Source organism: Tribolium castaneum, chromosome 6 (assembly GCF_031307605.1).
Source record: "Tribolium castaneum strain GA2 chromosome 6, icTriCast1.1, whole genome shotgun sequence".
Taxonomy (NCBI): Eukaryota; Metazoa; Arthropoda; class Insecta; order Coleoptera; family Tenebrionidae; genus Tribolium; species Tribolium castaneum.
This window is the reverse complement of record NC_087399.1, coordinates 1,186,970-1,199,094: the sequence shown is the minus strand read 5'-3', so window position 1 is coordinate 1,199,094 and position 12,125 is coordinate 1,186,970. Positions and strand designations below refer to the sequence as shown.

Sequence of the window (12,125 nt, the reverse complement as noted above, 5' to 3'; positions counted from 1 at the left end):
CTTAAACTATTAAAACTCTTTTTTCTCCTTGAGAGTCACATTTATTGGAAATATTAACCGCACTTAGCTTGCATTTGACGGGAGCTTTTAAAATTCTCGTTAAATTTCTAGAGCAAGCCTTGAATCTATTGCCGTTCGGTCCATTATTTCTTTTCCCACTTTAATTAAAAATTGATCGGAGCTATTATTAATTAATTTTCAATTAACAGCTAAAATTATTCAACGAAGCGGTCCCGAATTAATAAAAAACATAGTAACGGAAAACGGAAGCTCAATCCCTTATCAGCGTCCAAAATTCTTAAACAATTCCGCCTCAAATTACTATGATTAAAAAACCGTGGCTTATCATTTCCGGGCATCAAAATTCTTTATAAATGTTCTCTCGCATCAAACAAAAGCTAATGATTCCATCATGTTGGTTCGTTTCGCACCAATTTCGCTCCTGTTTCTGCCGGGTGTGATATGCCTCAACTACATCTCGCCCTACACGCAAGTAAGTCCATCGTGGGCCCAGCCCGTCCCTGTACCGCCACTTTCTAGAACACTTCGCTTCAAATCCAATTACCGGAAGGTGTAATCCAGGGCCGGGCCCGCCATACTAACGGCCTTGGCATGCCTTATTATTCTTACGAAGGCATCCCTTATGCAAAACCACCTGTTGGCGAGCTTCGCTTCAAAGTAATTCTCTTTGCGAAAAAACCAACCACGATCACAAGTGCTAATTTCAGCCTCCTCAAGCGCCCGATAAGTGGAACGGGGTGCTGGATGCCGACGGCGACGTGCCTCACTGCGTCCAGATCCCGCCAGTGGACGAAAACGAATCCGAGGATTGCCTCTATTTGAACGTTTACGTGCCGAAGGTGAGCTTCCGGATGCCGGGCTTTTAATTGCGAACATTTGTAGCCGGAGCCGGAAAACGCCGAACCCAAGCCTGTCATGGTGTGGATTTACGGGGGCGGTTTCACGTTGGGTTGGGCCAACTGGAGCTTCTACGGCCCAGATTTCCTCCTCGAGCAGGACGTCATTGTCGTGCATTTCAATTACAGACTCAACGTTTTCGGGTTTTTGAGTACCGGTGATTTGGCATCGCCTGGCAATTACGGTCTTAAAGACCAACTGGCCGTCTTGAAATGGGTCAAAACCAACATCCCTCTCTTCGGGGGTGACCCCGAAAACATCACGATTTTCGGCGAAAGTGCTGGGGCTGCCTCAGTCCAGTACCACCTAATTTCGCCCAAAAGTCGCGGTTTGTTCCAGCGCGCAATCTCCGAAAGTGGCAGTACCATCTGTCCATGGGCCCTCCAAGCCCATCCGGTCGAAATCGCGCGTAAAATCGGCCTAGCGGCTGGGTTTGTTGGTGGTGGTACCACCTCCGAGCTTGTGGCCCACTTGAGGGGTTTAAGTACCCATAAGCTCAAAATTGCAGCAATTACGGGCCCAATTCTCACCTTTAAAATGGAAGATGGGTTGACTTTTTCGCCGGTTTTTGAGCCGGAACATGACGATGCGTTTCTGACGAAGAGTACCTTGGAGGCCCTCAAAAAAGGGGATTTTGAGCGGGTTCCCTACATTGTCGGGTTCAATTCACGCGAGGTTGGGATTCCTCAAAAGACAATGGAGGTGACCAAGACGATCCTCAATCTTTTGCCGAGCGAAATTTTGATCCCGCGCGATTTGAATAACCGGGCCAAAAAGGCAGGTGACGAAATTAAAGCGTTCTATTTTGGCGATAAATCACAAACTCGAGCCGAGCAGTACCTTAATGTAAGTACTGACAATTACCACGGTTAATTCTTCAAATTTGAGTTAGTTCTATAGTGATAACGCCTTCTATCGGCCCATAATCCAAAGTGCAAGGCTCTATTCCAAGCATGCCCCTCTCTACATGTACGAATTTTCCTACCAAGGGTATTTGCTTGGGAAGAAAGCGCTACAAGTGAGCGAAGATAACGAAGTCAACGGTACGACAATCAGCCAAATGGCACTTTTTGACCAAAACTTGTAGGTGTGATGCATTCGGAGGAGCTTTGGTACATTTTCAGCCGCAGGGACTTGAAGCGTGCCAACCAACCCGACCAGTTGATAAGGCGCCGAATGGTCAAACTATGGACGAATTTTGCCAAATTTGGGTACCACAAAAGTACCACGATTTGTCCAATTTAAAACTGGTACTTGTAGCAATCCAACTCCGTCAGACGACGATCCGGTGCTTCAAAATACCACTTGGCCGCGCTACCAACCCGAGGATTTCTCCTACTTGAATATAGATCTTGACATGAGGGTTGAGAAGAATTTCCGAAGTGAGGCGATGGAGTTCTGGCGCAAGTTATACGATACGTACGCTCGTCCCCCTTTTAATACATATTAGCCGTAGTTTTAATAAACTCTAAATTAAATCAAGATCGTTTCCTTTTTCCTTAATGGATCCCAATTCTTCAATATAATTTTATTACGCCGGGAGAATTCGCTCGAAATAAAACGTGTCGACGTCCAAATTGCATACCTTTCTCTAAAAATACTTGGCGGTTTAAGTGCTGTTACGAAATCGTGAAAAACAACTCGCAAACTGCTTAATCGAGCCGATTCTGCGAATTAATTGCTTTCGAGTCGATTAATTTCGAATCGACTCTGTTCTACATACAATTATTGTAAAAGCTTCTCAAGGCCGCTGGAAGTTATCCATAAACGAAGTTTATGTATTTTCCGGAAAGGAAATTGACGGGAATTCTCTACTAAGGTTTACGGGGAGAAACTTCCTTGCGCTTTTATTAGATTTCATTTTTCAGCGAGTCAAATGAGCCTTTATATGAGAGATTTTCTATACACAAGAACGAACATGGGACATTCTTTTATGTACGCTCGGTAATTTCTTACACGCGATTTGAAATATAGGTCGGAGTTATTCCCAGTCTCGAAAACAAGCGCAAACCTAATTCGTGCCCCGCAACGGAAAATATCGCTTTCACCTTCCAAATATTGCATGAAAGTACGTTATTTCCTACTGAGGGCGGAAAATAAGGGAGAAAAAGGCCTATTTTTGAAATATTTATTTGAGCGTAGGTCCTTCGGCTAAAAGACACGGTGTGTAATCGTACTAATAATTTGGCCTTTTATGAGGTAATAACGCCATTTTATGGGATATTGATTCGGATTGGAAAGGTAGGTGTAAAAATAAAACACCGGGAGAGAAGAAAAAAATTTATTCGAGCAGGAGGATGCATATAATCGCGACTTACCCTCGCCCTGCAAATCCCTGTTAAAAATGTAAATCGAGATAAGTGAAAGGTCTGCACAATAATTCCGCCATTAGTTTGGTAATTCGTATCCTAGTTTGTTCTGGTAGATTTTAATCTAATAAAATAAGTAATGTCGGAATATATTGCTCATTTTATCCAGAGATGAGATGAAAGTTCCGCTTCGCAAAATTAAATTTCGCACTTGGCAAATTACACGAAACGACTTCAAATAAGGTTACGACGATACTTTATTAAAAATTTCTCTTCTAATCTACGGCTTTATTTCCAAAAAACGCAACACTACAACTAAACCAATACAATTAATACTTCCTAACTGAACTGCTCGTATAATGATCGCGTTTGCTGAACTCCCTCTGCGACGACGAATAACTTGGCCCCTTCGACGTGGAGCTACTATACTCGGACTGTCTGCTATACGACTGGCCTGAAAACGGCGAACTGGTCGCCGTCCCCGGAGGCACCCTCCAAACTTCCTGGTGGAACGACGGCCATATATTCCTGGGGGCGGCCGGTGCCGACGGCTTGGCCGGAATCACCAACGAGCGGACTTCCTCCCTCTCGGACATGCTATAATGATGCGGCCTTCGATCCTTCTCCACGAAGGAATTGACCGGCGAGCGTTTGGACCTGGAGGAGAGCTTCGGGGGCGACGGCGGCGTCCTCGTCCGCTCCTCCACGTACTTGGACTTGGAGTCGCCGCCCGACGACTCCCGGAACCTCTTCGACGAGTAGGCGTACGGTGACGAAGCCCGCGGCCGCCGGTCCACCGGACGCGCCTCTTCCTCCAGCTTGCGCTTGAGATACTCGCGGAGTTTCTTCACTTCTTCCAGCTCCTTCTTGATCATGGAGCGGTCGTTTTCGAGCTTGACCCGGTCGGTGCGTTGGTTCTTCTCGAACAGTTCGCGTTCGCGGTCCATTTTTCTGCGTTCGTCGCGGAGTTTGGCTTCGGCTTCTTGCAGTTCCCGACCCAGCGAACGATTCTTCTGTTGTTCGATTCGCAAGCGTCGTTGTTCGTCGGTGAGGTAGCGCTTTAGTCGTGTGATTTCGCGCTTGTGGAAGTCGATTTCGCGGCGAAGTCGGTCTTCCGTGCGTTTCGCCGCAGCCAAGGCGTCGTCTTTCTTGTCGGTTTTCTTCTCGTCGGACTTTTTTTCGGTTTTGCGCTCGGTCTTGCTGGACTTGACTGTGGGCTTGCGCTCGGTCATGGGTCTCCTCTGGTCGGGTCTCTGACGGCTCACGGTGAGTTTGCGGCCGTCGAGGGTCGAGCCGTGGAGACTCCGCACACACTTGTTGGCGATGTCGGACGTCTCCATGAGAATGTAGCCGAAGAAGGACTTGCCGTTGGTGACGATTTTGGCGGTTAGGACCTTGCCATGGCGGGAGAAGTGTTTCTTCAAGTCGGTGGCCTTGACATGCCGGGTGATGTTGGAGACCCAGAGGTCGCCTTGTTTCTTCTTATCGACTGGTTTGTCCTTCTCTTTGCTGCCGCTTTCGGAGTCTTTCTTCGGCTTGGAGTCTTCGTCTTTGGTTTCGGCTTCGCTCTTCTTGTCCTTCTCGGTCATGTCCAAATCTTCCTCCGTTGTGATGAGGAGGGCGTCACTTTTGGTGTCGTGTCCGTTGACTTTGGTGTCATCCTTCGGGGGCTCTTCCTTTGGTTTCTTCTCCTCGGATTTTTCTTTCTTCACTTCGGGCTTCTTCTCCTTGTCTTTGTCCTTCGATGATCGCTTTTTGGATTCGGATTCGGGAGCGTCCCCTTTCGTACTATCGACAATGGAGAAGCCATCACCGAGGAGCAAATCGTCAACAGCCTTGGACTCGGCCATTGGTTATTTTTTAAATACTATTGCAGGAAATCCTATTATTTACCTGCGTAAAATCAGACTTTTGTTAGAACACAAGCAAGGCCAGTGTAGCAAAATAAATTTTTTGGTAGCGGGGGCAAAGCTAGTACCAAAAAATTCAACTATTGTGCTACAACAGCCAACAGACACAGTAATAAAATGGGGAGCTTCGAGTCGTTTTGTTGTAACACACAGCACACACATTCAGATAGGTTCCTTGCAAGGATAAGCCGGAGCGGAATCATTGTAGTCCACAGATAAGACTTGTATACTTTGGTGGTTATTTTCCTTTCGTCGCCTGCTATCTCGTCCACCAGTAGCAATTTGTACTCCGATAACAAGTTGAAAGACGCGGCAAAAAACTAACGATAGGTGGGTATAGCGAGTTTCAAAGCAAAGTCATATTAAATTCATCGTCCAAGTTGTTTAGTAATTTAGTTGATTGGCATCGGAAGTTGTACACATCTGCGGCGACGGCGTATAAATGAAACATGGGAGCCCGCCACCGCCGCCGCCGCCGCCGCCCTAATTATTATTCAACGTTAGAGACGCGTCGAGCGTGCATATTTATGGCGCCAAGTGAAAAATGCCCCAAAACGTGTCCAGTGGCGGCGGCCTCCTCTTGCCTCTATTTCTCCTCTTCGATCGGCGCGGTGGCCGCCCCCAGGAGTTGCGGAAATGTAGGCCATAAGTCACCGGGTCCACGATGGCGTGTCGGGTGCAGCCGCAGACGCTCAGCGCTCCTAATTATGCGGGCTCCTGACAGAGGGGCTCCCCCGACGGAAAACAAAGAGCCGAGCTGGATATTTATGCGCCATTAATGTCGAAACGGGGACAAGACTATACCTAGCGACACCTTGCAACTAAACTACTCATATTTGCAAAGAAAACGGGCAACTCCCTCCCTCGTAGCCTTTTTCGACGTAGCTTTAAATTCCAATGCTGGGTCTTGATGAAATAAAAATACGCTGTACCTCAGGACGGTTAAAAGAAATAAACATTTCATATATACGGCTAAATAAATACGTGAGCGCGTTTGTTTCAAATGAAAATTCGATTTTTTCCTGTTGCTATTTTAAAGAATAAATATTTTACAAGCTAAGTGAAGATTAAAAGTCCCGGAGAAGGAGCGTTCATTTTTAATGAAACTAGAGGCAGACTTAGAGAAAATCAATTCAATAAAGCTGTAATTTAAAAGCTAGCACAACTGTTAAAGGTGAGTCAAGTTTTCCGACAGAAACAATCTACAACAAGTTTTAATAACCTATTTTTTTTAAAAAGTTCGAAAGATTCAAAGTGTTGGTAATAGTTGGTTCGACACTTTGAGAGGTCAAAAATTTTTTTAACTACGTTAATTCCTACAGAGAGAAAAAATAAAGGACAAAAAGGCGTATTTTTGAGAGTTTGAAGAGGGGAAAGCAAAACTGTTTGATGAAACCAGCGTAAAAAAAAATATTTGAGCGTAGGACCCTCGATTGTGTTAATTTTTAAAAGGTATTAACGTACTATTATGGTATATTAATTTCATGAGTAAAAATAAAACCCAGGGAGAGAAAAAAAATGTAGACTGTTTTATTTTGCAAAAAACGTGTCAAAACACATCTAAAATTAAAAAATAAATGCAAACTGATGTTAGTTTCTCTGGATTTGGCTTGTTGAGCAAAATTTCGTCAAATTTGAGTCAAAATTTTCGCTTAAATTAACCGACAAAGCACCAGATTTGGTCGAAAATGACATAATTTTTGCCTTTTTTGAACGTTTTTCAACCAGATACTGAAGATTTTTAAGTGAAACAATTTGTAGGATGAACGGGATCGTAAGAAAATGTGGGCGGAATCAATTTTCCCCCGGCCGCGGCTCATCCCCGACTTTAATATCGATATGAATGTAAATTAGTGCGAACCCCTCCATGTCACGTCTCCGTAAAATCCACTTACAACTTTGTCAAGTCGTTTAAAATCTCACATTCCGTCAAAAAGTTACAATTACGAGCGGTGTCCGAGCGCGGAAATCTCGTTAAAACAACCCATCATGTTTTTGTTATTTCCATCACGCGATTCGATTAATTTCCCCGAGTTTCCTTCCGAATATGGAAAGTGAATTCGGCGATAATCCCCGACCGTGGAGAATGTTTTCCTTCTGCTAAAGGCGGGGGCGAGAGAGTGAATTACACCCGCAAAGCCGTCGGGGCCGCTAAAAGCAGTCGTACGTTTTTAGGGAGAGTTGGAAGTTTACGGCCTTTCGGACAGCATTGTGAAAATGCAACGATCGATGCCTGTTTTCCGACAACAAGCAAACAAACAAAGAAAATCAATCGCTAAATCGATGCCGAATATGGAAATAGGAGTGGCCTATCCCCGACTTTAGACCAGCATACACCAATTAAAAACGCTTGGTTTTTTGTTACAATTCGTCGAACCAATCGCTCTGCACAACTGATAAGTCGGGACGAACCTTCGGCCAATAATTACGTTTTGTCAGTGAAACAATACGGCTCGATTTTCTTTATTAGAAACGGGGAAATAATTAAATTTATTTAAAAACTCGCGGTTTCAAATAAATAATTCCAGCGAATTCGGTAAATATTTGTCTCCGAATACAATAGACCGTTTCCTTCACAACAAGACAGTTCCGGGGGCCCCGGATGCCTAGTTTAATTAAATCCTACATCAAAATTGTATGTGGTCAAACCCCTCAGGTTTGATTACTAATCAATATTTAAACCTCATTGGCCTAGTTTAAGCCCGAATGCCTCAACACACATGGGCCCCCTTTATCCCAAACTTACAAACTCTTTGTGCTTTCAACGGTTGCACAAACAACCAACAATAAGAAAAGTAACCAAAACACCATTAATAATAATAATAAATTTAAATTTGCATAAATAATCTTTGAAATAAGTAATTTTAACTTGTTTAATTCAATCTGGCATTAAAAAAATTGTTTCGTTGTATTGAATAAATCAGAACTAATTTATTATTTAATTTTTTTTGAAAGGGCGCTCCGCCCACGCTTGATACAGTAGAACCTTTTTTTGCTTGAAAAAATGCAAACATAACCTCAATTTGGAAAATGGCGCAAATTTGTGAAAAACTCACCGAATTTCGCGAAACGGCTGGAACCGGCCTCCGGAGTGGACACCCAGTCAAAATCTGCCTAAAAACCCAGTCCAAAATTTGCAAAAACCGTCAAATGATAACAATTTTGATTGAAAAAGCGTCCACTGTTAATACACGACGCGTCGTGCAGATGTCGCCGCGACGCCACACGCGTTTCTTTCGACGAAATCGCGACAACTGTTTGGATTTCGGGGAAGCAGCGTCGCGACGCTTCTCCCCGTCCCAAGCGCGCACGTTGTTATAGCGACGCCACGGCGTCGCGACGCCATCTAGCCCCCGCCCTTGTCGCGATCTACTTTACCGACATGTGTTATTACTGAACCAAATGGACAAAACGTGCGTTATTTGCAAGGAGGAGGGCAAATATAAGTGCCCCACGTGTTTCGTTTACTAGTAAGTTTTGGTTTTGAGCAGTTGGGTCTTACGTTTTCCAGTTGTTCCGTGCAATGTTGTAGGAAACACAGGGAGAACAAGTGTGATGTTTGGGTGAAGAATGGGGGAGAAGCACTGCCACAGGCTGAGATTAGCCAAACGAAGGCCAGGTACACATCGGCTGATACAGTGCCTTTTGAAAAATTGCAGTTGTTGAGTGAGTTGATTGATTTGGTGGTTGACGTTTTGAAGCGCCCTCTGGGCTGTGGCTGAGGTTACGGCGTTTTTTTTAGATGGGGACGAAAATTTGAAAAATTTGCTTTGTAATCCACATTTGAGGGATTTGTTGGTCACTATTAACAATTCCAAGGAGCCGGAGAAGATTATGCAAATGGCTATGCAAGAACCGCTTTTTCTAGAGTTTGCGGACGCGTGTTTAAAAGTCGTGGAGCCACCACGTGATGATTGAGCGAAAAAATGCCTTAATTTCCAGTATTTACCAAGTTTTTACCTTTTAACCCTGTATAACTGATTATGTAATAGTAACACACTGTATAAATTTATAATTCGTTGTTTTGTTTTTTTCTTGTCCCTTTATCAGTGATCAGTTTTTTGCTAATCATAGGCTAAAACAGGAAACACTGGATTTTATTATAGACAGAATAAATTATACCTGTACTATGCCTACAATAATACATACATAGATGCTTTCTTTTTAACTTATATTTCAATTAATCTTAGTTGACATGTTACGCAACCAAATATTCACCTTTAAAACGAGCGTTCAAATGAAAATAGCAAATAAAATGGTTACTATTTCAACTGCAAAACTTAAGAAATACATAGGTTTAGTTGTTTTATGACCGAACACAATAGAAAAAAAATGCGTTCATTCACTAGTTGTAAAGAAACCATTTTGTTCTAACAATTTCATTTTAACTTTTTGTCTTATATTCTTGGATAATAAGCCTATTTTTTCTATCTTACATTTCACGTGTTTCAGTTATTTATTTAGTTTTTCTAAATTGCAAATTGGAATTCATGTCACAGCGCTAGTTAAATTCTTTAGAATGATGTAACGTGATTTTATTGAATATTCATTCAGCAATAACATTTTATTAGTTGTTACAACATGAAACAGCAATAAAGTGTCTAGTCCACGTGTTGGCACATTTTTGAATTAATTAGACGAAAAATCTTCAAAAAAATTAAGTTGTGATTTACAATTCGTCTTTCCCAGTCCCAAAAATATAGTAATTGAGATCGTCGGGAACTTTGGCGTTGTCTAAATTTTGGGCAAGAGCCCAATAGCGCTTTCTGAGCAAGTGGGCACTAGCTTTGGGCTCACGATTTCTGGTAAAAATCCCCTTCTTGTTTCCCCCGACTCGAGTATAAGCTAAAAAATTGCAACAATTAAGTACAATCATTACGTAATTTTTCTCTACTTTGATCGGTCTTGAAGTCGGCGAAATTCCAAATCATTTCCCCAACAAAAAAACCTTCGTCTCTCAATTGATCAAAAGCTTGGAAGTGCTTGCTGAGAATCTCCTCTTGGTATTCTTCCGACCAGATAAATGAGGGCAACTGGAATCAATTGTTTAAAGTAAGGCGACGTTTAGAACTCTTGGAGCTAAATACAATGTGTAAACCTTCCTGTGTGTCGGCCCCATATTCCGTTATAATGACCGGAACATTGTGGAGTTTGTTCCATCGCCTTGCAACTTCCAGGACATGTGGTATGATAATATCGACATCGCCTGGACTTATGTACCACCCGGAGTACAAATTAAACGACGCAATGTCGAGAAATTGTCCAGAATGGTCAACGTCTGGTTGTTGGGCATTTACGACAGTTACGGGTCTAGTCGGATCTAAATTTTTAATATGGGAAATAACGTCCTTGTAGTACGCTTCTGATGAGTTGTATTGAGTCCTTGGTTCGTTTGAAGCCGACCAAATTATGACACTTGGCCGGTTTTTATCTCTTTGGATCAATTCAGTTAGGGATTTTTTATGATTCTCTAACAAATCGTTCGAGTAGCCTTCTGTATTAACAGCTGGACTTTCGTCAATAATCATAATTCCGAACTCCTCGGCCAGGTCCATAATTTCCTCAGCGTATGGATAATGCGAAGTGCGATAAGCATTGGCACCGATCCACCTTATCAAGTTGTAATCTCTGATTATTAAAGGCAAGTCTAAACCTTTTCCTCTGAAATCGGAATCTTCGTGGCGGCCAAAACCTCGCAAATAGATCGGTTTTTTGTTGATTGTCACACTTGTGGAGTTCCACGAAATGACGCGAATTCCCACTGGAAGTGTGTATTTATCGACCAAATTGCTGGAAGCGTCCAAAAGTTGGACTTGAAGCGAGTACAAATAACCGGGGTTTGAGTCCATTAAATAAGGCCACCAAAAAGTGGCGTTTTGCACGAATAAAATGCCGTTTAGGACAGTGTCTGAGACGACTTCTTTGCCAGTTTTGTCAAGAAGGGACACTTTCGTGGTCACTTTATCCGAACCTTCGACCACAACCGAATAATTGACGAAACCATTAGCACCATCAATGTCTGTAGTGACTGTTATATCGTCAATGTAAGTCGCTGGAGTGGTGTAGAGGACCACAGGACGGTCAATTCCGGCATAATTAAAAAAATCAAACGTGTAACTTTGCTTGACTCGACCACTGGAAAGTTTCCGATAAAAATTTAAAGAGTCGATTGTTATCAACAAACCTTATCAATTCTGAAATACTTCCCTGTGGAATTGTGGTCGCAGTTAACGTATTATCAACAGTGACTGTGATTGTATTTTCGGCCCCAAAATTTACAATTTTGGAGATTTCAGCTTGAAACGGCAAATGGCCAATGTCGTGACTCACAACCCATTCGTCATTAATCCACTAGGTGTGAAATTCGTAATTTATTAAAGACACCAAGTACCAACTTACAACTTCAGCCGCTCGACACACTGAAGAAAACCGAATCCAAACCTTTTGTCCCGACCATCCCTTTGGTACAAAAAAACTTCTCTGGTACCAAACCGGCCCCACATGGTCCCTAAGACTGGCGTCAGTACCAACGTCGTTGTAACTCGAAGGTACCGGCATTTTTTGAACATCAAGATCAATTGTGTTGAAATTGACACGGAACCAATTGTCTAAATGACCCCTCATTGGGTCAGTGGTGTTTGTCAATGCAAAATTCCACAAACCGTCCAAACTAATTAAATCGCGCGTTTCGGAAGCTCTTGGATAGAGAATTCCAGACGAGTGGACATTGTCCAAAAAAAAGGAAAGTATCGTGAGACTTATCGTCAGTAACTTCATTTTCTGGAATTATATGAGAAGAATGAACGAATCTTAAAGTGGTACTCACTGTTATTAGGTGGCAACGGTCGTAATTTAAGTGATGCTGATCATTTCACTTAAGTTCTATTTATTTGGAGAAGATACACAATGGATCAATTTATCTCTGTTTTCGCTACGCATGGTCATTTTAATGCCAACTGTTGTTGAGATTAAGCAGATTTGAGTCAAT

At 42.8% G+C, this 12,125-nt stretch overlaps 5 protein-coding genes across 6 annotated transcripts in view; 2 read left to right on the top strand and 3 right to left on the bottom strand.

Moving 5' to 3' along the window:
- Nucleotides 1–8,779, bottom strand: part of LOC657358 (uncharacterized) — a 61,041-nt gene extending 52,262 nt beyond the window's left edge. The window contains exons 1-2 of one of the 2 annotated variants that reach the window (XM_001810906.4): nt 8,640–8,779; nt 8,194–8,251 (exon numbers count right to left, since the gene is read on the bottom strand). The gene's annotated coding sequence lies outside the window, so the exon portion shown is untranslated. The remainder of the gene's footprint in view (nt 1–8,193; nt 8,252–8,639) is intronic. The other variant, XM_064357233.1, reaches the window with a different exon arrangement.
- On the top strand, nt 392–2,396 carry LOC657513 (juvenile hormone esterase-like). The gene is made up of 7 exons (XM_008199295.3): nt 392–493; nt 541–678; nt 729–860; nt 904–1,764; nt 1,811–1,961; nt 2,006–2,129; nt 2,179–2,396. Exons 1-7 carry the CDS (start codon nt 413–415, stop codon nt 2,366–2,368), a joined length of 1,677 nt encoding a protein of 558 aa, XP_008197517.1. The 5' UTR covers nt 392–412; the 3' UTR covers nt 2,369–2,396.
- LOC657590 (scaffold attachment factor B2) lies at nt 3,557–5,077 on the bottom strand. The gene has a single exon (XM_015982961.1). It carries the CDS (start codon nt 5,075–5,077, stop codon nt 3,557–3,559), a length of 1,521 nt encoding a protein of 506 aa, XP_015838447.1.
- LOC657668 (uncharacterized protein) lies at nt 8,260–9,152 on the top strand. The gene is made up of 3 exons (XM_964115.4): nt 8,260–8,607; nt 8,649–8,803; nt 8,880–9,152. The coding sequence occupies exons 1-3, from the start codon at nt 8,540–8,542 to the stop codon at nt 9,053–9,055; spliced, it is 399 nt and encodes a 132-aa protein (XP_969208.1). The 5' UTR covers nt 8,260–8,539; the 3' UTR covers nt 9,056–9,152.
- Nucleotides 9,153–9,656: 504 nt separating this feature from the next.
- Nucleotides 9,657–12,102, bottom strand: LOC103312110 (beta-glucuronidase-like). Its single transcript, XM_008199143.3, has 6 exons — nt 11,964–12,102; nt 11,537–11,917; nt 11,322–11,488; nt 10,225–11,272; nt 10,032–10,170; nt 9,657–9,982 (listed from the first exon to the last, which is right to left on the bottom strand). The coding sequence occupies exons 2-6, from the start codon at nt 11,912–11,914 to the stop codon at nt 9,807–9,809; spliced, it is 1,908 nt and encodes a 635-aa protein (XP_008197365.1). The 5' UTR covers nt 11,915–11,917; nt 11,964–12,102; the 3' UTR covers nt 9,657–9,806.
- Nucleotides 12,103–12,125: the final 23 nt, after the last annotated feature.

Coding starts and splice junctions, on each gene's coding strand:
- LOC103312110 (XM_008199143.3), bottom strand. CDS start 11,914: ATGAAGTTACTGACGATAAGTCTCACGATACTTTCCTTTTTTTTGGAC. Junction 11,489..11,536: donor TGTGTCGAGCGGCTGAAGTT/GTAAGTTGGTAC, acceptor TTTCACACCTAG/TGGATTAATGACGAATGGGT. Junction 11,273..11,321: donor AGTATTTCAGAATTGATAAG/GTTTGTTGATAA, acceptor GAAACTTTCCAG/TGGTCGAGTCAAGCAAAGTT.
- LOC657668 (XM_964115.4), top strand. CDS start 8,540: ATGGACAAAACGTGCGTTATTTGCAAGGAGGAGGGCAAATATAAGTGC. Junction 8,608..8,648: donor CCCACGTGTTTCGTTTACTA/GTAAGTTTTGGT, acceptor TACGTTTTCCAG/TTGTTCCGTGCAATGTTGTA. Junction 8,804..8,879: donor TGAAAAATTGCAGTTGTTGA/GTGAGTTGATTG, acceptor CGTTTTTTTTAG/ATGGGGACGAAAATTTGAAA.
- LOC657513 (XM_008199295.3), top strand. CDS start 413: ATGTTGGTTCGTTTCGCACCAATTTCGCTCCTGTTTCTGCCGGGTGTG. Junction 861..903: donor TGAACGTTTACGTGCCGAAG/GTGAGCTTCCGG, acceptor GAACATTTGTAG/CCGGAGCCGGAAAACGCCGA. Junction 2,130..2,178: donor ACGAATTTTGCCAAATTTGG/GTACCACAAAAG, acceptor TGGTACTTGTAG/CAATCCAACTCCGTCAGACG.
- LOC657590 (XM_015982961.1), bottom strand. CDS start 5,077: ATGGCCGAGTCCAAGGCTGTTGACGATTTGCTCCTCGGTGATGGCTTC.